Here is a 21,300-nt window from a genome sequence, read left to right as displayed (position 1 = left end):
CTCCCCTCCAAGAATTCCCCACTGAAAATAATGGCATGGAGGGGAAAGTGGGGTCCACTGAGAAGTCTGAAGCCTCTTTGGTAACACGACTGCTTTGGGAGGCCACAAAAGTTGGCAGGGTTGGAGGGTGCCTAGCACCTTGGCACAAGCACCAGGCAGTCACTCACACCTACATAAATATATAATCCAAATGAGAGAGATGGAAGGAAATAATACATACATACCAAATGTGATAATAAAGACAATTGTATCCTACCCCATCATCCTCATGTACTAATAGCTACAAATTTCCACAGTTAATAATCTTGTCATTTTATAACAGACTTCACCAACTTGCAGAAGCCGAATCAGGGACTGCTAAGAAATAACGCCAGAAGTCCTGGGGCTAGGAGGAGTGCCTTGACAAATCTGAACGTAAAATTTCAAGCCCTCCTAAGGATGCCGCTCTTCTGGGAGGATGGTGAGGATGAACAACAGAGGGTGGCCCAGAAGACCACATCAGGAACCCTGTATTCTCCTGGGTAGAGCTGAATGAGGTTGGGAAAGCCCCAACAGGTAGGCAGTTGCTATTGGCTTTTTTAAAAGACGGGCAACATCTCTTCCATCCCAACATCTCAAAACAAAGGCTAGCTGGTCATCAACATGTTCTAAGAGCCAAAGCAAGAAACCAAAATTCAACATCATTATACCAAAATCCCCCACCTAAAAAGCAACCAACCCCGAAAAGATCAAGACTCTAAGGTGACTAAAAAGTTAAAATTCATCTTGAGGTCACAGGGGAGCAGAAGGGAGAGAGCAGGGCAAAGGAAAAAATGGTGGGAATTACACACAGTATGTAAATGCCTGGTCTTCACAGAGAGACACTTATCATGAATCAGACCATCAGTTATGTTACAAGAGAACCAATACCAACATTTCTCCTGTGGAGCACAGTGATAAGCACATTTTTTATGGATGTGTTTAGGATAGAAGGGGGTGGGTAGAAAGGAGAGGAGGCAGGGAGCTGAATGTATTATGTACAAAGAGAAATGACAGAGACCACCCCCTCCTTTAGCTCTTTGCTGTTTCTTTCTCTTTGTTTTCCGCATCCTCAGGATATGCATGCCACGTCAGTCTCTCTTCATAAAATGCTATCACAATTTGTGGACATTTAACATTAGCTTCTTTTGCAAGAACCAGGTCTGCTTCATCTGTGTCTTTCCTGGAGAGAAAGAATAGGAGACTTAGAAGGGAGGAAGAATGAGAGTCTGTCCAAACACTGGTTTGTGTTACTGAATTATGAATTAGCTGACTTGATTTCCTCTCCATCAAAAGGAAAAGGATCCTAACGGCTCTAATGAATCAAATTGTTAGTAAACATCATTTAATGACTACATCAGGAAGAAAATAGTCTTCAGCTAGAATAGATGGAACACATAGCGGGTTTAATTAAAAGGCTGAAAATTAAACTACTCTATAAATTCTGCTTTCAGAAGTTTTATTTGTGTGTATGAGCATGGGAGTGAACACACAATCAAAGCTACATTCAGCCCTATTGATTACGCATAAATTGCTCAATCCAATTTCTGGATCATCTGGATCATGAAAGGGTCCTAACCCTCCTCATCTTCTGGCCTTTTAAACACTCATCCCTTTGGTCAGAACTGTAGGTTGGAACAATAAGAAAATAGAAACCTAAGTCAGCAAAGAATGTAAAACCTAGTCACTAAAATGAAATGCAGGAATTAGCTGCAAATTTCAATTACTCAAGTTACACTTTTTACTATCCAGTGTAACAAAAACAACAAAAATCTAGCAAGTTCCTTAATCAAGATTCCAAATCAAGAAAAAAATTTTTTTTAAATTAACATTCCACTGAGATGTGGGAAAAGACAACTAACTTCTTTTTTTTCCCCTCCACCTAACTCCTTTTCTAGAAAATGGAGATGCTGAACTCATGGAGGTAAGCATTATGGATAGGAAGAGGAGGGGGGAAACACACAGCTTAGAGCAGCTACCCAAATTTGGACTGTGGTGGAAAAAGCTAGTTAATATGTGAATGTAAATCGTTAAGTTCCACATATGGCTAAGTGGGAAGAGCAGGCAATACAGCTCCTGACTTTGGACAGATTATAGTGATTCTTCAAATATAGGCTTCTGGGTAATTTACCAGCAAAATTTCGATCAAATAAAATGTTAAACCTCCTGACTATCCAACTTTCAAGGTAATTAGCTTCCTTAGTGGCACTGTAGCAGGAACGCTCTATTTAGAGATCCAACTTAAATCACAAGTCAGAACACTTGGAAACAGAAAGGCAGGGGGGCTGCACCATAAATCACTCTGACTTTAAGAAACCAAGCTGAGGGGAAGCAACTACACTTTCCTCTAAAGCTATTCCCTCTACCGGATGAAATAACTTGTGCTTTGGCTAGTATTATCCTTAATGCTTTTTGTTAAGATTACTTTTCTCTTTTATACATTATTCAGCGGTCTTGGTCTTCAGTGGTGGCAGAAAGCCTCACTCAATTTCTAGCCCATGGCCACAGGCTCATGGTGTAACGGTAAATGATTCAGAACTGTGTAAATAAATGGTTAGGTCATGTTTATATGTTTCCTACCTCAATTCTACCATTTTCTGGTATGTGGGCTAATGTAATTTGGCTTAATACCAAAGTTTTACAATCTTAAGTTCACTCTGAACCGTAATTCCCATTTAATACTGACAGCTGGTATCAGTTAAAAATTTAGATCCCTGACAATCAAAATTCTTAGCTGGGGAGTACTCAGTCTTCCCTCCCTATCTTCCATATGAATTCAAGTCACTGCAAAGAAACACAATTGCAGAGGGAGGCCCAATCTCTCTCACCATTTCATTAGGAACATTAAGTCACCACAGGAATCTGTTGCCCCAATGATCTTTTCTGGTTCCAGTCCTCTCTCAAAGCCCCGAGCGATATCATTGCTTTGCTATAAACAGAAGATGAAGAAAGGTTATGGCTTGGAGGTAAGAGTAGAAAACCTTCCTGTTTCTCAGCTCAACAAAACACAACCTAAGTTAATATTACTGGATATCATATTTGTCACTCAATTCATAAAGTTCTTAGAACTGCAGAAATACAATACTGGGTCAGCCAGTAACAGAGATGCTAAGAGCTACTTTGCAGGAAGATGCAGCTGTCCTTTTAGTATTTCATCAAAGGCCTGGGAGTGGCCCCTAAAACTGCTAATATCCCTTAAATATTCTGGAGTCATCATCTAGGAACTCCTCTCATCCCCTAATCTAATATCCTTAAACTTGCTTCTCAGATGCTAAACAAGTCCAGGTGAACTAAATCCTTTTTCATTTTATAAACTTCAACTATACCACCTCTCAATCTGGAGTTTATTCTCTGGACTTTCAGTTCACCTAATACTGACCAGTATTTTTAATACTTCTTTTTACATAGCCATCTGTACTTACAAATGAACAATGATTAAGATTAAGAAGGGATTCAAAGAACTACCATAAAATAGCAAATTTCTTTCAGAGATCACATACTATAATCCCCATGAACTGGGGAAGAGGTCCTGATCTGTGCCTGTCCCCTCCTGATGGAGATAGGTCATTAGCTTTATAGAGTAAACTGGAGAGGGATTAAAAAAAAAAAATTCTGCAGGGGATTATTCAAACTTGGTCAAATTGCAATCATGCAATCTAGATAAGGAGCATAGGATTTGATTCCGTTTCGATGGCACTGGTGAGAGCAAAATGGTGAAATTTTATACAAACCAGGTAATTTAAACAACCTTACTATGGAAGATAATGCCAGCTTATCTATTGGTAACACAAAAAAGACTTAGACTGTCCAAATGAACTAAATCGCCAATGTCTGATTTTCATGCTAAAATCTCTGATCTGCCTTTCACCTTGCTTTCTTCTGAGATATACAAAGCCTTCAGCCTCCAGGTGGTCCCAAAGATACCAGGACCCGCACGGAGCAGGAAACCCCATGCATGAATCAGGGGACATACAGGCTCAAAAGCATAGCCTCTTTTGGGGGCGCTTAAAGGGAGGAGGGTCCCAGATGTGCACACAGCTGCTCACAGCTGGAATGCTGGCACAGCAACCAAGTCGTAAATCATAGCTGGCGGCTGAAAACAGTTTGCCACATAGGGAGGGAAGAGAAGAAAAATGTTCAAGCAGCTGAAAAGGAGCCGAGGCGAGGAAAATGCTAAAATCATCACACAGGCAGTAATCTTAAATCAGGCATAATGCCGACTAACAAATTTCCTCTGCAGTGGTCTAAAGAAAGAAACGAAATCCCCCCCTGCACCTTTAAAATATACAATCACCTATCTTACCAGCTGCCTACATGACAGCCATCAGCACTGCTGAGAATGCTGCCAGGGGCCCCAGATGAACATTACAATGTAAGGGACATGTGTGTGGGGGGGTGGTTTTCAAGGTCAGCAGCATCAAAACCTGGCCTAGGAACCAAACTCTGCACTGGCCAGTGTCTCAAAGTCAGATTGCACCCCCCCCCCCCCGCCCCCAGACTGCTCCTTTTTAAAAGGACATAAACATTAGGTTGAGGAAATACACATTGAATGTCAAAAACGGCTACAGAAGTCATGCTGTGTTGTTTCTTGGTCTCTTTACTTAGCTGGAAAATGCATCAAATGACAAGAACCAGAATACAAAGGACTAATAAAAAAGTAAAACAGAAAGACAGACCCAAGTCTTAGCTCCTTAGAGAAGGAAAGGCATTTTCAAATTATCTACTAGTATGCTATATCATAATGATATACACACCTCACCAGAACAGGGCAGTTTTAAAAAATAAGATTGCAAAAAATAAAATTAATCAGGGAAACAAAATACTAGCGTCCACTTTCACTGACAGCCTCCAATCTTTCATTCTTATTTCAATTCTTTTTGGAAAGTTGTTCTCCCATTTTCTCTCCTCTGGAGACCAGGAATCACCTGTGTAAGTCTCTAGAAAATACTAACGCATAGGTCCAACCCACAGAAATTTGAATTTTATTGGTCTGGAGTGCATCTTGGGCACCAGAGGCTTCTTTTTCCACAGCAATACCGGAGGCTTTTGAAACACCCGCCTGCCCCCCTTGCCATGAGTCTAATATGCAGCCAGGGCTGAGAACTAATGCTCTAGCAAGACGGGTATCCAAGGAGAATGAAGATAAATATGGATGCTTATGGCAGGGATGCTAGAAGATTCAGAAGCAGACTTACACTTTTATTTTATTAAACTTTAAGGGTATGATATATCCTTCACCACAAAAGACTTCACAATCTTGAAATTAATGAAAGGAATGGAAGCTGTGGGGGGTGATGGAGACACATGTGCACACATGGAAAAGATATAGACAAGAAAAAAAAAAAGACAGGAACAGTGCTTATGGCTAGTTACTTAACAGCTATATATCAGAAGGATTAAAATAACTGAATCAAACCAAAGTTTCATAAACACATTTTCAAAAACTGAACAATAAAAATATTCATAAGATGAAAAGTAATTTATTTGAAGAATGCAAAAATACAATAGGATCAAGAGAGACTACATATGCCACTGAGCTGTTCACTTTAAAATGGTTAACTGGGGACTTCCCTGACAGTCCAGTGGTGAAGACTACGCACTTCCCATGCAGGGGCATGGGTTTGAGTCTGGTCAGGGAATTAAGATCCTACATGTGTTGGTGTGGCCATAAATAAATAACTAAAAAATAAATAAAATGGTTAGTTGTATGTTATGTGATTTCACCTGGTTAAAAAAGAATATAAAGGGTTAAAGTTAAGTGCTCTCTTTGGAATAAAAGAAAAAAGTGAAGTAGTAGATATTTTAAAGCTTCTTTCTATCCCTAAAAAATTCACTGAAGACTCTCCATAAGACAACTCAGCCACCTATTCACAAAAAAGGCACTGAGTGGCTGAATGTTTTACAAGGATTTAATTTTGCCACCTTGACACAATTCAGTGGACACATAGTACATTTCTTACTCAGCCAGGAGGGGGCGCTGTAGTGGATCAACAAAACTCCCCGGGGAGCTCCTGTGTTCAACAATTTACCTTATAGGCCATCCCTAGAATAAAAACAACCAAAACAGTGCCCCTCTTTTTTGGGTGAAGCGAGGAGGAAGCACAGGAAGCAGAAGAGTGGGGGGTGGGGGGGGGAGGAGAGGAGAAATAAAGCTTACCTCTCTCTTTTTTTTGGACTTAATATCATCAGCACTGTTTGAGAAATTGGATTTCCTCTTGTTACTTTCTGATTTCTCCCTGGGTTTGTTATTTTCACCCTCCTTCATCTTCTTATACTTTTTCATAAACTCAGAAATTAGCTCAGGGCAATCCAAGTTTTTCTCAGGTTCCCAAGTATTGTGCTCCCTGGGCAAGAATGGAGAAAAAAGGAAAGAAATGAAGAAGTTTTGGGGTAGGAGGAAATCCAATACCTTACTTTACAGAAGACAAATAGGCAAAAAGGGAATAGAATTCCTATGCTTAAAGGAGATAATCAATTTGATTCTAGAATCTATCCAATATATTGAGACACACACACAAAAAAAACTTGCACACAACTATAGCAGCATTTTAGGAGTCAAAGACAGAAAACAATTCAAATGCCTGCCAACAGGCGAACAGATAAACATAACATGGTATATCCATACAATGAAATACTATTCAGCAACAAAAAAGGGACGTAGTACTAATATATGCTACAACACGGAAGCACTTCTAGACTGTGCTAAGCTAAAATAAACAGGTGCTGATCAGTCGTTCCTTGTGGCTGGGGCTTGCAATTAAATACAAAAATGTTCAAGGGAATTTGGGGAGGTTACGGAAATGTTCTGAAACTGGACTATGCTGAAGGCGGCAGAGCTCTAAAAATTTACCACAAATCACTGAATTGTGTACTTTAAATAAATGAATTTTATGGTATGTAAACTATGGCTCAATAAACCTGTTAAACACTCAAATATAAGTTCTGCTTTGTAAGTGGCAAATGTGATTTCATACATCATCTTTGCAAATCCTGGAGAGAGGACAATCTAATTCTAAATGCATTCCAGTTTACACTGTCTTAATTATGTTACTTATATTTCCAAGAAATGCCAACAAATTGATGGAAGACTTAAGTAGTTAATTAGAAAAAAAGGCAGTAAGGGGTTAAATCATTAGAATATAAGCGAACCATAAAAAGGAAAAGACTCAAAACTGGGATTTGGAGCCCATTCATTCATTGCTCTGGATTCAAGTCTACTGTCACTAGGTAATCAAAATGCATTTCTATATTAATAAGCAAAAATAATTCAAGTTAAATAACTGTGTCTAATTAAACTCGGATCAAAGGGAGTCCTTCTATGAGGAAAATAAAGTTTGCATTCACAAACTTGTTCTCTGTATTTCTAGCATGGATTTTAGAAGTGCAAATCACTAATACCAAGAGCAGGTTATGTAATAAAAGCAAGAAATTTATCTTCTTTGGGAAAAACCAGACCAGGCATCCTCTTCACTCCTAGCCAGTGGCAGAGGTTCTTTCATTAAGAACTAGCTACATTAAGATATATCTGTACACATATCACAGACACAGTTTCTATAATCCCTTCACTGACTTAGGAAATATTTTTTACATTTATGCACTATTTATTTTAGATACTTCATTAAAAAACAAAAACGATGTAGTATCTTTAAATAAGAATGGTTTGAACACATGCTATAACTTAATAATGATGGAAAAATCTGAGCTATTTACTCTAGACTTCAGCTTTCTGCAAAAAGAGCTTAAGAATGAAACAAAGTTTATTTCTAAATCATTTGAGCTAAAACTGGAAAGCCTCTCCCTCACAGCTCTTCTTTCAGCCAAAAAAAAAAAAATCCTCATACAATAACTTTCTCCCAAATTCACAGATTATATATAGTTTACTATCCCAGGAGAAATTAAGGCACAAAAACCAAGAGGCATGCCAACACTGTAGTACAGTAAGCAAGCTAAGATGCAGAGGTAGGAGAAGAATCTCTGTTGCCACCAAGGAAAGCCAATCTTCTAAGGGGATTATCCCTTTCCCCACCAGGTTAGTATTATTTCTACATCAATCAGTTTTCACCCAAAAGAAACATGGCATAACTTACAAAGAATCTGCATTTTGTTTTATTTATTTTTAAGAATCTGCATTTTAGCACCAAAGAAATGTGATGCTGGATCCTTGTTTTAGCATGTATCAGGTATGTTATCTCTAGTAAACAATTTCCTCATCTGTAAATACCTCTAAAGGCTGTTATGAGAATTACAGAGAACACATGAGGTAGGATATAACCACTGCCTAGCAAACAGTAGGTACTCAGTTGTGGACAATGTTGAAGGGGCACAATCTGTCTCAGTCTTTAATGAAACTCTGGATACTTTTGAAAAACTCAGGACAAATGTTAATCCATCTACCCTAAATCTTTTCTTTACCTCTTTTATCTATGTAAGGTATCAATAGCTCAACTACACAGTCTTCAAATTCTTCAAAAACACCCAACAATTTCCAGTGATGATTCAATGGGTCAAATAAACATTCTTAAAGTCTTCAGGTGTACTTTTGTTTTTTAAAGATTTATTTTATTTTTGGCTGTGGTGGATCTTCTCTGTTACACTCAGGCTCTCTCTAGCAGCAGCAAGCAGGGGCTACTCTTCGTTGCGGTCTGCAGGTCTCTCATTGCGTTGGCTTCTCCTGCTGCGGAGCACAGGCTCTAAACTGCTGGCTCAGTAGCTGGGGTACCCAGGGCTTAGTTGCTCCGAAGCACGTGGGATCTTTCTGGACCAGGGATCACACCAGTGCCCCCTCCACTGCAAGGCAGATTCTCAACCCCTGGACCACCAGGGAAGCCCCCTTCCTGAAGGTGTATTTTAATTCCTATCTCATGATGCTCTAGGCCTCTCAAATCCGTAGTGCTCAACTCTAGAGGATGCTGCGATACCACGCTTCTTTAGAAACATGGAGGGCACATTCTGACTGCTGTGCTACCCACATTTAGTTCTCTCTGTGCTACAAATGCTAAGCATCCTGCAGTGCATGAACTGTCCCAACTAAAACACCAACAATGGTCTAGATGAGAAACTTGATTCCCACAATAACCTTAACTATACTCCAAAGGCTCCTGATCATACCTTTGTCCAAAGGGACTGACAAAGCATTCAATCTTTTATTAAAGTCTCACACTTTTAAGTTGCGATGTTTAATACGGTAACTACTAGCCACATATGGTAAATGAACATTTGAAATGTGGCTAGCATGAACTGAGATGTGCTATAAAATGAAAAATATACAACAGATTTTAAATTCTTAGCATGAAAATATAAAATTTCATTAATAATTTTTGTATTAATTTTGAAATAGCATTTTGGTGGGAGTGTCTAATAAAATATATTATTGAAATTAATTCCACTTTTCCTTAATGTAGTCACCATAAAATTTAAAATTACATCTGGCTTGCATTCCATTCCTATTGAATACTCCTAGGAGCCTAAACCAGTTCCTATCAGCTCACTGGTGTTCACAGAAATCCATTCTTTGTTATCAGGCATCCTGGGAAGAGAATTAATGAGAAATTAAGGCAAAATGCCTAATGATTACACAGCTTCATGCAATTCACTTTTCAAGCTACCTCTTCTATGCTTCAGTATGTGTATATTTACTTTAGCACTTAAAGCCAGTTACTGCCTAACTCTGAATACTCAACACTTCTTAAAGCTCACTGACGTAAAAGAGGGGTTTTAAGGTCTTTAATAGTAAAAAAGATAGATTGAGGAATAAAGATTATATTAAAATGTTATTGTAGAAATGAGGTGGTATGTATTTGAGTGTTCACTCAATTTCTTTTGCGTCAGTTATATATATATTTTACATTTTTAAAAATAAATATTGGGTCTCAGATTTAAGTCTCTTATTATCTTATTAGGATGAGTGTTAAAAAAAAATAACAAAGATGAGTGTTTCATCCTAGGACACTTTTGAGGGCCAAGGGTCGTTATGGAGCGCTATGGGATCAACTACAACTTCTACTTAAATGTATGTATTTTAGTTTCGTTACATCCAAAATAACAACAGTTTACACTTACACTGACCTTATGTGTCTGACTCTATACATCTCCCCAACATCTCTACGATATATACTATTTCTCATCCCTATTTTATTGAGGAAGAAAGATTAAGGAACTTCAGCAAGGTCACCCAGCTCATACTGTAAGTGGTGGGAGCAAGAATCTGCACGCAGGCAATCTGGCCCCTAATCTATGCTTCTAACCAGTTCATTACACTGCCTCTCAAAAGCAGTCTCATTAGAACATCAGCTCCAAGAAGGGGAGACTTTGCTTAGTTCACTGCTGTGTCTTGCAACTCTTAGAAAGGAGTGCAGGCGAGGAAAGAATATGACAAAGATGGTGATGGTTCACAGGGAAATGAACCAAAGCTGTCTACTTCCCTGAGTCCCAAAGCATGAGAGAAAGTACTTACTCAGAAAAGCCTTTCCACTTCAGTAGATATTCCACTTGTCCCTTAACCACACGCCTGTCTAGCACCTTCTCCACAACGTACTCCTCCTCATCTTCTGAAGAACTGTCAGCTGTCCGCTTGGTTTTCTTTCCCATGTCTCACGCTGATTCACCTGAAGGACTAAGGCCACCGGGTTCCTGCAAATGGGAAGGACAAAAATGGTCAGAATCCATGCAAGCAGTTAAAATGTTCAGTCTTTCAATGGGATGCAGCAGGTATAACACAAAGCTGCCATGTACCTTTCTCTTGGGTCTTGAAACATTCTACAGATGAGTCCTAAGAAGGTAACCAAAAATGGGCAGGTCCCCACTTTCTTAATTACAACTTCCTCTTCAGCTCACAAGATCAAAATTATTAGATGGGCACAATTATCTAACTCTAATTTCAGAGTCTATAAAACAAGTAGGGTGGTATTTTACTCCTGGTACCTCTACGACTGTCTACAAGTCATAAACTGGAACAGAAACATGGAAAACCTTCCATTTAAATAAGATTTTCTATAAAAATGAGAAAAAAAAGAAAAGCCAGCAAAATCTAACTTTCCTCTGCTCTGAGCATCCTGAACAGTCTCTTAACAGGACAAAAAAGGCCTGCTCGGGCATGTTTCACCACATTTTCAGTGACTCGGTACATTTCCCTTCAACAAACTGAGCTTGTCCCTTCAGAGCACCCATCAGCTCACAAAAGCAAGGCTGACACCTCAAATATATTAAGCCTCATCTTTCATTTGGGGATCGGAGGGAGGCATGGAGGAGAAAAATATTTTTTAGTCCTAAAAATCAAAACTAGTCATTGGGCTGTTCGGTAATTCTTAAGGCTCAACTAATCCAAATATTAAGGAGGTACCTCTCCTCTTAACTGGAGCTGACTTTGGGCCAAAGGAAGAGGAGGAGGAAAACAAGAGGTCTGGTCCCAGACTCACAGCAACATGAAGCCTCCAAACACAGAAGAACCATTCATAGGCCCAAGGAAAGCTGAAGCAAGGCAACACAAATGGAAATTGAGTTAAGCTCAGAAACATGCACAACCAGGGGGTATGCAGCAGAGACTCTAGTGTTTTAAATTCCCTCCTTGTCACCACAATCATTTTTAAGAATTCCTTAACCATGTTAAATAGTGCCTAGAGTCTGGATTATAGAGTAGCAGGGATTGTTTTCTTAGCTGAACTCCATTTTATTTTGCTGTAAACCTTAAAGCTTTTTTTCAGCATTCTAAAAACATTTTCTTTCTGATCAGATGACCACCCCAGGAACAGGAAAGGTCACTACTAATCTCAGAATTTTGTCTTTGAGTACCATAAAAAGTTGCATTAATCAATTTACTTCAAACTAGCAAAATTTAGGGAATTATTCCAAGAATATATAGTTGTAAATCATACCTCCAGAACTTACTAGCAATAGGTCTGCCCACCCAAAAAACTGTCTGTATGTTTTTAGCAAAATACTTCATTTGGATGAGGGAGTGGGAGTGTGGGGAACGTAAGGTAAGGAGTTTCAAAATAATTTTTCCACGAATTCAGACGGGAGTCCTTTAGCTTCAAGGAAAAAAAAATCTGATTTATTTAAAATAAAAGCAGCCTCCAACCTCACCAGAGACAGGAAATGTCCTATTCCAGGGAGAATACCCCACCCCACCCCCACTCACCTTGGAATTTCCGGGAGCTGAGCAGTTTAGGTCAGAGCGCCAGGGTTAAAACCAGCCCCGGGTTAGATGCATGCAGTTAAGCATTGTGACTATGGCCTCCCCTGCCTCACGAGGAAAAACAAGGATTTACATATGTGTTCTTCAGTTTCAGGGAGGAAAGAGGACAATCTCCCTTTATACCTTCATGCAGAAGAGGAGCCCCAAAGGCAGAAGATGAATGGGGGTTCCCTCCTTTACCTACCGGATCGCCCCAGTTCTTTCTTTCCCTCTGGGCTAACAGGAGGGGCCTCCCCTCCCAGGTCTGGGGCTTGGCGGGCTGGCAGCTCCCCCGCCCCCACCCAGCTGCCTAGGCGCCACTGCGCAGCTGTCCCAGTCCGTTGCCATGGCAACTGGCAGCCTTACTAGACTAAGGGGGGGAGAGAAGCAAACGGAAAAGTTAAAAGGCTTAACTTTCCTTTTCAGAGAAGGCTGGGTGGAGAAGTTGGAAGGTACCTCCCTTGGCCTCAAGTCTAAGGCATTCAGAGCTCCAGGGAATTGGCTCTTGGGTTTTTAAATCCAGAACTTGTGCTTATTTCTCTAAGAGCACTGGGAATTTAATCAATAGCATTTTAAGATCTAACAGGATTATCGCTCAACTGGAAGCGGGGGCGGGGAAAGGCTAGATCCTTCTACAACAAGATCACGACAAACTACCGACCCCCTAATCCAGCCCACCAGGAACACTTTAGGCGAGGTCTTTTCTACCATCTGTCACTGAACAGTTAATTAAAATTGGGAGGCGGGGGAGGTGCAGGGAGTAACAGGAAAGGGAGAAGAGAAGTATTTCAAAGATACTATACAACTTTCCTTCTTGGGGGATTACTAGATTCAGAAACAGAATCTAGAGACTTGAAGCACTACCGAAGACTCTTTCAACTGAAATTATAGATAGAAAACAATTTAATTCTCCAGTAGTTTTAAAAACGGGAAGGAACAGTCCACTCACAACCATTACTGTTAATTGAAAACCACTTCTCATTAGTTGTTTTTGTTATAAAACAAATTTTTAAAATAATTACCCACTTGGAACATTAATTATACAATATAATAATTAAAACCTCGTGTATTAAAAATTCCTAATACTTGAGAAAAGGAGGACTGAGATAAAGAAAAGAGACTTAAGAGACTTGCAGTCCTGTGAATGTTCCTTTCTGCCGGCCTTAACATTTTAGAGAGCTCCACAACTCTGCTCTCTTCTTTACAGATATGAGTCTTTTAGAGACAAAGGCTGCTGCCACAAGAGAGTATGAATAAGGGACAATCAAAAGCCAAGAACCCGACTGAGGGGAAAAAAAAAAAAAAAGAATGGTGATTATTCTGCCTATCCAACAGAAGAAACTGTAGGGAATGAGAGCACAATGGGCAGTTTTCAACTACGAGAATTTCTTCAACTTTGAATAGACTCATCAGGAAATCTGAGTAAAATCTGCCTTTCTCAACTCTTCGTAACTTTTAAAAACTTTTTGTAGTTAAGGGATATGAAAATAATGCCAAAGGAATTAGATCAGAGTTGTGATTCTGTGATTAACTTGCCATGTGTGATCCTGAGTAAATAAATTTTAGGTCTAACCTCAGAATCACTAAAGGGGGCCAAATAAATCCCCACTGCCTACCTCCAAGGGAAAGGGTGAGTTTATGTTGAAACCAGAGGCTGTTAAGTCCCCCGAGAAGCTTTTATAAAATATTACAGGGCCTAATACAACAGCAGCAGGAAATACGTGACCTTCCAAATTCCTAAGCCATTAAGCCATATTACATGCAGTAACTCCTGCAGTTCCACATGTTAGAGAGCAAGAAAGGGGGAACCTTGTCTTTGTTAACCTGCTGCTAGTAAACCAATACACTTTCAGAGAAAAGGCAGGTAACCTTTTCTCTCAAGGGCAAAATTCTTACTCCTTAAAACTCAGGAAAACATTGGAGACTGCAGAATGAAAAAACAGGTTCTGTGAAGGGATAAGGGACAGGAAAGAATGACAGCAATACTAAGATTTTAGTGAAACCTTTCAGGGAAAACAAGGGAATCCAACGAGGAAAGGGACAAAAACATTCTGGTGTTCCATCTTTCTCCTTAAAACATCAGTAAATGAAGAACCAGATCAATTCCCTCTGTCCCACTCTTAAGAACTGGCTTAAAAGGCACATGGCTAAGATCCTTTTCTCTTTGGGAAATGGGTTTTGCAACAGCTGACAAATCAAATTGGGCCTGATGCCAGGAGTCAGAGTCCAACCATAATATTCTGTAAAGAATGGCATGCAATTGTCTTGTAAATCTCCTGGACAGTCACAGATCAGAAGCTGGCAAGGATGACGACATAGTTCTGATGGAATGTGTCTTATCTTAACCTTGAAGTTACAGATCTGCTCAGGAGCAGCAGTAAGAAATGAGAAATGCACTCAGACATCGGAGGGGACATAATTCTCTTTTAGACAGTGCGACCCAGTGTATTAGGGTCAAATGAAACACAAAGCCAGACGGACAATTTAAGGGCTAGAGCCTGGACCAGATAAAGCATCTAGACTGGTGGTTCACGCTGAGCTTGGGAGGAGGGAGTGTTCCAGCGTGAGAAATGAGACATGGCTGGCAGGATGATGGAGAGATTAAGGTAGAATCCCAATACCATGCCGGAGGAAGAGACGCCGAGCCTCTTGAGCACAACCTTATTATCCTTATGGAAATCTCCATGGGAAGCGGTGAGCTTCTCAAGTCCCGTCTTTCAGACATAACAGATCTCAGCCTTTTCTTGAACACACACAGGAACTCTCTGGTAAAGGCATCAACAACTACTGACAGAGTCCAGCAATTTAACTGCCCATCAGATCACGAAAGAGAGCAGGCCCCACCCACCCTTCATATCAATGACACAAGGCAAATTCACCTTGCAGGCAGGCCCCTGTGTGCCGGGGGAAAACACCTAAGCCAGGGAATCTGGTGAGAATTCAGCCTTGGACAAACATCAAAGACCTTTGCGGTCAGGCAGTCAGAACGCACATTCCAAGTCGATGACAGGAAACTTCTTTAACAGATGAAATCTTCCAGAAAAAAAAAAAAGAGAAAACGGGAAGAGGTGAGGAGGTGAAGCAGAGCGGGACCCAAAAATCCCACACATTGTAAGGGTAAAAGAAGATTTCAAAAAAAGTAAAAACTGCCAGTCCCCAGAAATTAGAGAGGGCATCACAGAAAGCTGGGGCAACGCAGAAGAACAACAGATGTCATGATTAACTGTTTGCATTAACAGATCAATACTGGAAGCAGAGAACCACTCACATGAGATCGTTGGTTTGTGTACTCTGCCCAATCCCTCCATTCACTACTTTTCAATGTCAGTTGTCCTGATGGCTTTTGCATTTTCACGACAACTGACAAGCAAAAGCATATATATACACACACATACACATATGTGTATATACATATATGTATACACAGTGTATATGTATATATATTTATGTGTGTGTGTGTGTATATATGTATATATATAAAAACTAGGACATCCCTGGTGGTGCAGTGGGTAAGAATCCACCTGCTAATGTAGGGGACACAGGTTGGATCCCTGGTCCAGGAAGATTCCACAGGCCGCAGAGCAACTACGCCCACGCACCACAGCACTGAGCCCACACTTTAAAGCCCGGAAGCCACAAGTAACAACTATTGAGCCTGTGCACCTAGAGTCTGTGCTCCTCCACAAGAGAAACCACTGCAATGAGAAGGCCACGCACCACGAAGAAGGGAAGCCCCCACTGACCACAACCAGAGAAAGCCTGTGTGCAGCAGTGAAGACCCAGGGCAGCCAACACACACACACATACACATATATAATAATTCTAAGTCTTTCTCTAAGCTTTCTTTGTATTGTTTAAAAAGTAACAAAAGCAATTGCTAAGTTGCCTCACTGAACTACCTGCTGAACTATCTGGCAGTGGTAGTCAAACCAAGTGTCAAAATGCATTAATCAATGAGCTCTTTTATACAATTTTAACATAAATTTTATAAGCACACTAGGAACGCAAATCTTCTATAAAAAAAAGTCATTCTAAAGAGCAGAAAAGGGTGAGGGCATATGCAAAGGTCCCTCTCACATGTATTAATTAAATATGCCACTGATGGGCAACTTCCGTTGGTCCAGGCTTGAGAAACTCCCAAGTCTCCCCTAAGGCCCTTGGGGAAAGCTGTTGGCTTATGTGAAGATTAAACTGTCAGCTACAGCATTGTCTTCAAGGCGTCCTCTTTATAGCCTATGGTAGCAAATAAAACAGATGAAAAGAAACCAAATTTACAGAACCATTTTAATCTGGTCTGTATTCTTTGCTCTTTATAGATCTAGAAGTACCAATGGTTTTAGGTTTGCCACACATACAGCATAAAACTAAAATACCCTCTATAAAGATGTTTTCTTCCACTAGATTTATGATTTCCAAAGTATTAGCCATGTGGCATCTTAACAAAAACACAGCATAGAGATGCACATTACAGCTGTCCTGGCTGTCTCAGGTTTTGTTAAATGGGCTGATAACTATCATTTCACCTCCACCAAAAGCCCATGAGCACCCAATTCAAGAGGAGTTAAAAGCTTTTTAAATGTCTATTTAAGAGACTGGATTAGGAAAGAGTTGAGGAGGAAGATTAACTGTGGTCGTTAACACCCCTATCATTAACAAGCCACATCTAGGCAACACAAACTTTATTAATAGAGAGGAGTGTGGAGAGAGGAAATGCTTCTCTCTGGACCAGCGGAGTTCCAGTTCTCCATCCTTGAAAAATCAGGCCAAGGCGCTGCTTCCACCAGTCACAGAATTATTCTGAGGCAAAGTATCCTATTTGCTGATTATCTAACCCTCCTGCACCAGCAAGCAAGGGAGTAAAGAGTCTTTTCTTCTTTTAGATTAAAACATATACATTATAAATAGAGATAAAGGCTACCCTATACATTTCATTGTATTGTCCTCTAAGCTCTGACCCCATTAAAAAATATAAATGAATGTGTACTACAGCAGTTCTCAGAACAACTCAGTTTTATGTTTGGTTCATTGGTATATTTAGCAGTAACACACATTCTTGATATCTCATTACCAGATCACAATCCCACAAAATAATCTTACATGGGATTTTTTTTTTCCTATATTCAAATCTACAGTGTTTCATCTCTCAAGTGTCTGCTTTCTCTAAATTTAGTTAGGGCACACCTAAAGCCATCATGGGCAAGAGGTTAGCTATTCAATTGTTTCTCGATTCAAGAGAAAGTAGAATTTGGTACCACTAAGGGGAAATGTCTTCCTGATGGTGCCTCTGAACACCTCTATCCTTGGAATGTACTGAATTTCTCAAAGCACCATAGTTTCTGGCGAGTGTTAATCTCACACCCACTCCTCTCTATTAATTAAATATGATGAAGCATGAACTAGTAGAGCTTGTCACCTTTCATGAGGAACCTGGTAATTTCTCCATAAATTTTAAGAAAAATGGATAAGAGTACCATTTGAGTAGATGACTGCAAACCTCAGATTTTTACATACCACTTTGGCAAATCATGTTCACAAAATATGGAGGGGTTAAAAGAGAACTGAAGTACCCATCCCCAATTAAATTACAGTCATAAAGCATTTCTCAAATAGTCATAAACTTAAGATTCACACTCATCTAGCTTGTACAGATTTTGGTTATCAGCAGCTTAAGAGTTACAATGGCTTCTTCAGGTCATTTCAACATATCCTCTATTTGAAGCCTGGAGAAAGAAATGGCAACCCACTCCAGTACTCTTGCCTGGAAAATCCCATGGACTGAGAAGCCTGGTAGGCTACAGTCCGTGGGGTCGCAAAGAGTCGGACACGACTGAGGGACTTCAAATCACTTCACTTCACTTCTATTTGAAGGAACAGCTTCTACCATGCCTAACAATTTACATTCTACCACAGTCTTAGTTTAGCAAAGACATTCAAGAGCCATAAAAATTAATTTGCATAACCATAAACTAAAATCTCTAATGCAACTATTGAGATGGTATTAGACTTTAAATCAGTATGCTAAAATCTGATTAACACATCCTGACAAAAAGTTTTTACATAATTGGAATAAGAAAGATATCTCAGACTGTAAAACTTCCAGGAGTAAAAGAGAGCATTCCTCCAACATATGGCATAGTTTTGTGCTCTGCCATTACCTTGGTGTATTAGCAACATGAATTATATTGAAGTCACAGCCTACAATTTAGATAAATAAAATCAACCCAGTATTGAACTTTTTCCCATCTCATACTTGGCAGCTCCTTGGCCATCTATTAAGATCCTGACCAATTTCTCTGTGGCAATTTAAAAGCTGTAAAAAAATACATAATGGGTGATGACAGGAGAAACAAACCCACACCAGAAATTATTGAACCTTGTACATCTTTGCAAGTGTCTCTATTGACATATAAGTGTGAGTTACTATGCTACAATATCATAAAAGTGTGCTCTACACTTTAGATATATTGATAGTTAAATGCAAAGAAAGGCCACCATCAGATAAATGGCTTAAGGGATGGCCAATCTCAGACCACCCAGCTCTTCCACTGAGCATTCTGACACATTGCTTAAGCCAAATAAGATGTTTCTTTTTGTTCAGCTTCCAACCATCATCCCAACTCAGAGCCTATGCCAAAAGGATGATACAGTAATACTGACCCTTGCTCTAAAATTGTCTGGTTGGTTATATATTTATTGAGAGCCAATAAGTGTCAAATGTTGCATGAACACTGAGTTTAAGCTCGTCTTCAACTTATGAACTAAGTTGAAGTATCACCAAGTCTCTCCCTGGTTCAGTCAGCAATGGCTAGCACCATCCCAAACGCTGTTGTGAAAAAAAAAAAAAAAGCTACTAAAAGGGCAACCAGTTAACAGTCGCAGTATCAGAACTAGGAATAAGATAGGAGTCCAATCCCAACTAGATCACTGAAAAGTTGAACTAGACAGGTCACTTAACCTAAGATGTTAGCACTTTGCCCTGCTTATCTCACAGGTCTGCTGTGGGGGAATAAAAAAATTAGAAAACACTTTTAAATACATAAACCAGAGAAGTTAAATGTCCGATAGTAGATGAAGTTAAAAATACACTTCTGTCTTCTGGAAGAGTTTGTGTAGAATTGATGTTATTTCTTCCATAGAAGTTGGGAAAATTCACCTGTGAAGCCATTTGGACCAAGAGTTTTTCTCTGTGGGAGGACTTTTAACTACAAATTCCATTTCCTTAATACACATAGGGATAGTGAGGTTAATTTCTGAAGTGGGCTTTGGTAATCTTTCAAGGAAGCCATTCATTTTATCCTAGACATTAAATGCACTGGCATAATTGTTCATAATTCTCCCTTATAACTCTTACAGTGTCTACAGGATTAGTAGTGATATCCCTTCCCTTATTCCTGATGTTAGTAATTTATGTCTTTTTTCCACTGATCAAACTTGCTCACTACATTATCTTCTCCCCAAAAAACAACTTTCAGTTTCATTGATTTTTTTTCTCTACTGGTTGTTTTATACTTAATCAACTAGTCACTGCTTTCACTTTCACTATTTCTTCTGCTCACTGTGGGCTTGATTTTTTTTTAATTGAATGAATTTGTCATGTAATATTCTAAGTTTAAGGTATACAGCATGTGTATCTTTGGTATACTTATATATTGTAACATGGTAGACAGTGTAGTGATATTTATCACATTATATAATTACAGTACAGTATTATCCATATTCATGATACCATGCATTAGGTCTCTTTTATTTTTAAAAATAATTTTATTTTTGGCTGCACTGGGTCTTCACTGCTGTGTGGGGGCTTCCTCGAGTTTTGGCGAGCAGGGGCCGCTCTTCACTGCGGTGCACGAGCTTCTCCTTTTGCAGAGCACAGGCTTTAGGTACACTTGCTTCAGTAGGTGCAGCTTGCAGGCTCTAGAGCATGGGCTCAGAGGCGGTGGTGCATCATGTGGAACCTTCCCAGACCAGAGATCGAATTCACGTCCCCTGCATTGGCAGGCGGATTCTCATCCACTGTGTCACCAGGGAAGTCCTGCATTAGGTCTTCAGAGTTGATTTACTACTTATTACAACTTTGTACCCTTAAACATCATCACTCTTATCTCTTTTTCTGGGTTAAGATAGAAAGACTCTAGATCTTTCCACCTTTTATTTGTATTGGGGTATAGCAGATTAACAATGTTGTGATAGTTTCAGGTAAACAGCTAAGGGACTCAGCCCTTCATCTACATGTGTCCCTTCTCCCCTCAAACCCCCTCCCACCTAGGCCGCCAGGTAACATCTACCAGCACTCCCTGTGGTATATGGTAGGACCTTGTTTATCCACTTTAAACACAGCAGTGTGTCCATGTCGATCTCAAACTTTCTTTTTAATTAAAGCATTTAATACTATAAATTTCCCTCTAAGCACTGCCTTGGCTATATCCCACACATTTTGTTATATCATCATTTTTATTCAGTTCAAAATATTTTCCAGTTTTGTGTATGATCTTGTCTTTGATCCATGGGTTACTCAGAAGTATATTGTTTAGTTTCAATTATTTGGGGTGTTTTCCAGGTGTCTTACAGTCACTGATTTCTAATTCCATTACAGCCAGAAAACACACTTTGTATAACCAAATCCTTTTGAGATTTATGACAGATGGTCTGACTTGTTAAATATTGCTATGCACTTGAAAAAAATGTATATTCTGCTACTGTTGGATGGAATATCCTATAAATGTCTATGTATCAGGCTCATTGACAGTGCTGTCCACGTCTTTACTGCTTTGCTACCTGTTCTATTAATGGGCTTCTCAGGTGGCACAGTGGTAAAGAATCTGCCTGCCAATGCAGGAGACTCTGTTTGATCCCTGGGTTGGGAAGATCCCCTGGAGTAAGAAATGGCAACCCATTCCAGTATTCTTGCCTGGAAAATGCCATGGGCAGAGAAGCCTAGCAGGCTAAGTCCATGGGGTTGCAGAGCCAGACATGACTGACCCCAGAGCACACATTATTTCAGTTTTGTTTTTTAACTAAAAGAAGGTGCTGAAGTTGCCAATACAATCGCAAGACTGTATTATTTAGTTCTATTGTTTTCTTTCTTGTATTTTGATGCTTATTATTAGTTG

The 21,300-nt window shown here is 39.7% G+C and overlaps 1 protein-coding gene across 7 annotated transcripts in view; it reads right to left on the bottom strand.

Moving 5' to 3' along the window:
• Window positions 1-742: 742 nt before the first annotated feature.
• Window positions 743-21,300, bottom strand: part of CBX5 (chromobox 5) — a 27,096-nt gene continuing 6,538 nt past the window's right edge. For 3 of the 7 annotated variants that reach the window (XM_069584258.1, XM_069584259.1, XM_069584260.1), the window contains 5 exons: window positions 15,070-15,223; window positions 10,472-10,647; window positions 6,176-6,362; window positions 2,847-2,947; window positions 743-1,201 (listed from right to left, as the gene is read on the bottom strand). In XM_069584258.1, the coding sequence (XP_069440359.1) occupies window positions 1,051-1,201; window positions 2,847-2,947; window positions 6,176-6,362; window positions 10,472-10,605 (573 nt within the window). In that variant the 5' untranslated portion in view covers window positions 10,606-10,647; window positions 15,070-15,223 and the 3' untranslated portion in view covers window positions 743-1,050. Of the gene's footprint in view, window positions 1,202-2,846; window positions 2,948-6,175; window positions 6,363-10,471; window positions 10,648-12,154; window positions 12,563-15,069; window positions 15,224-21,300 lie in introns of those variants that run through there. The other 4 variants (XM_069584254.1, XM_069584256.1, XM_069584255.1 and 1 more) reach the window with 3 other exon arrangements.

The sequence above is a fragment of the Ovis canadensis genome, chromosome 3 (assembly GCF_042477335.2).
Source record: "Ovis canadensis isolate MfBH-ARS-UI-01 breed Bighorn chromosome 3, ARS-UI_OviCan_v2, whole genome shotgun sequence".
Taxonomy (NCBI): Eukaryota; Metazoa; Chordata; class Mammalia; order Artiodactyla; family Bovidae; genus Ovis; species Ovis canadensis.
The sequence above is the reverse complement of the archived record's forward strand: the minus strand, read 5'-3'. Positions and strand labels throughout refer to the sequence as shown.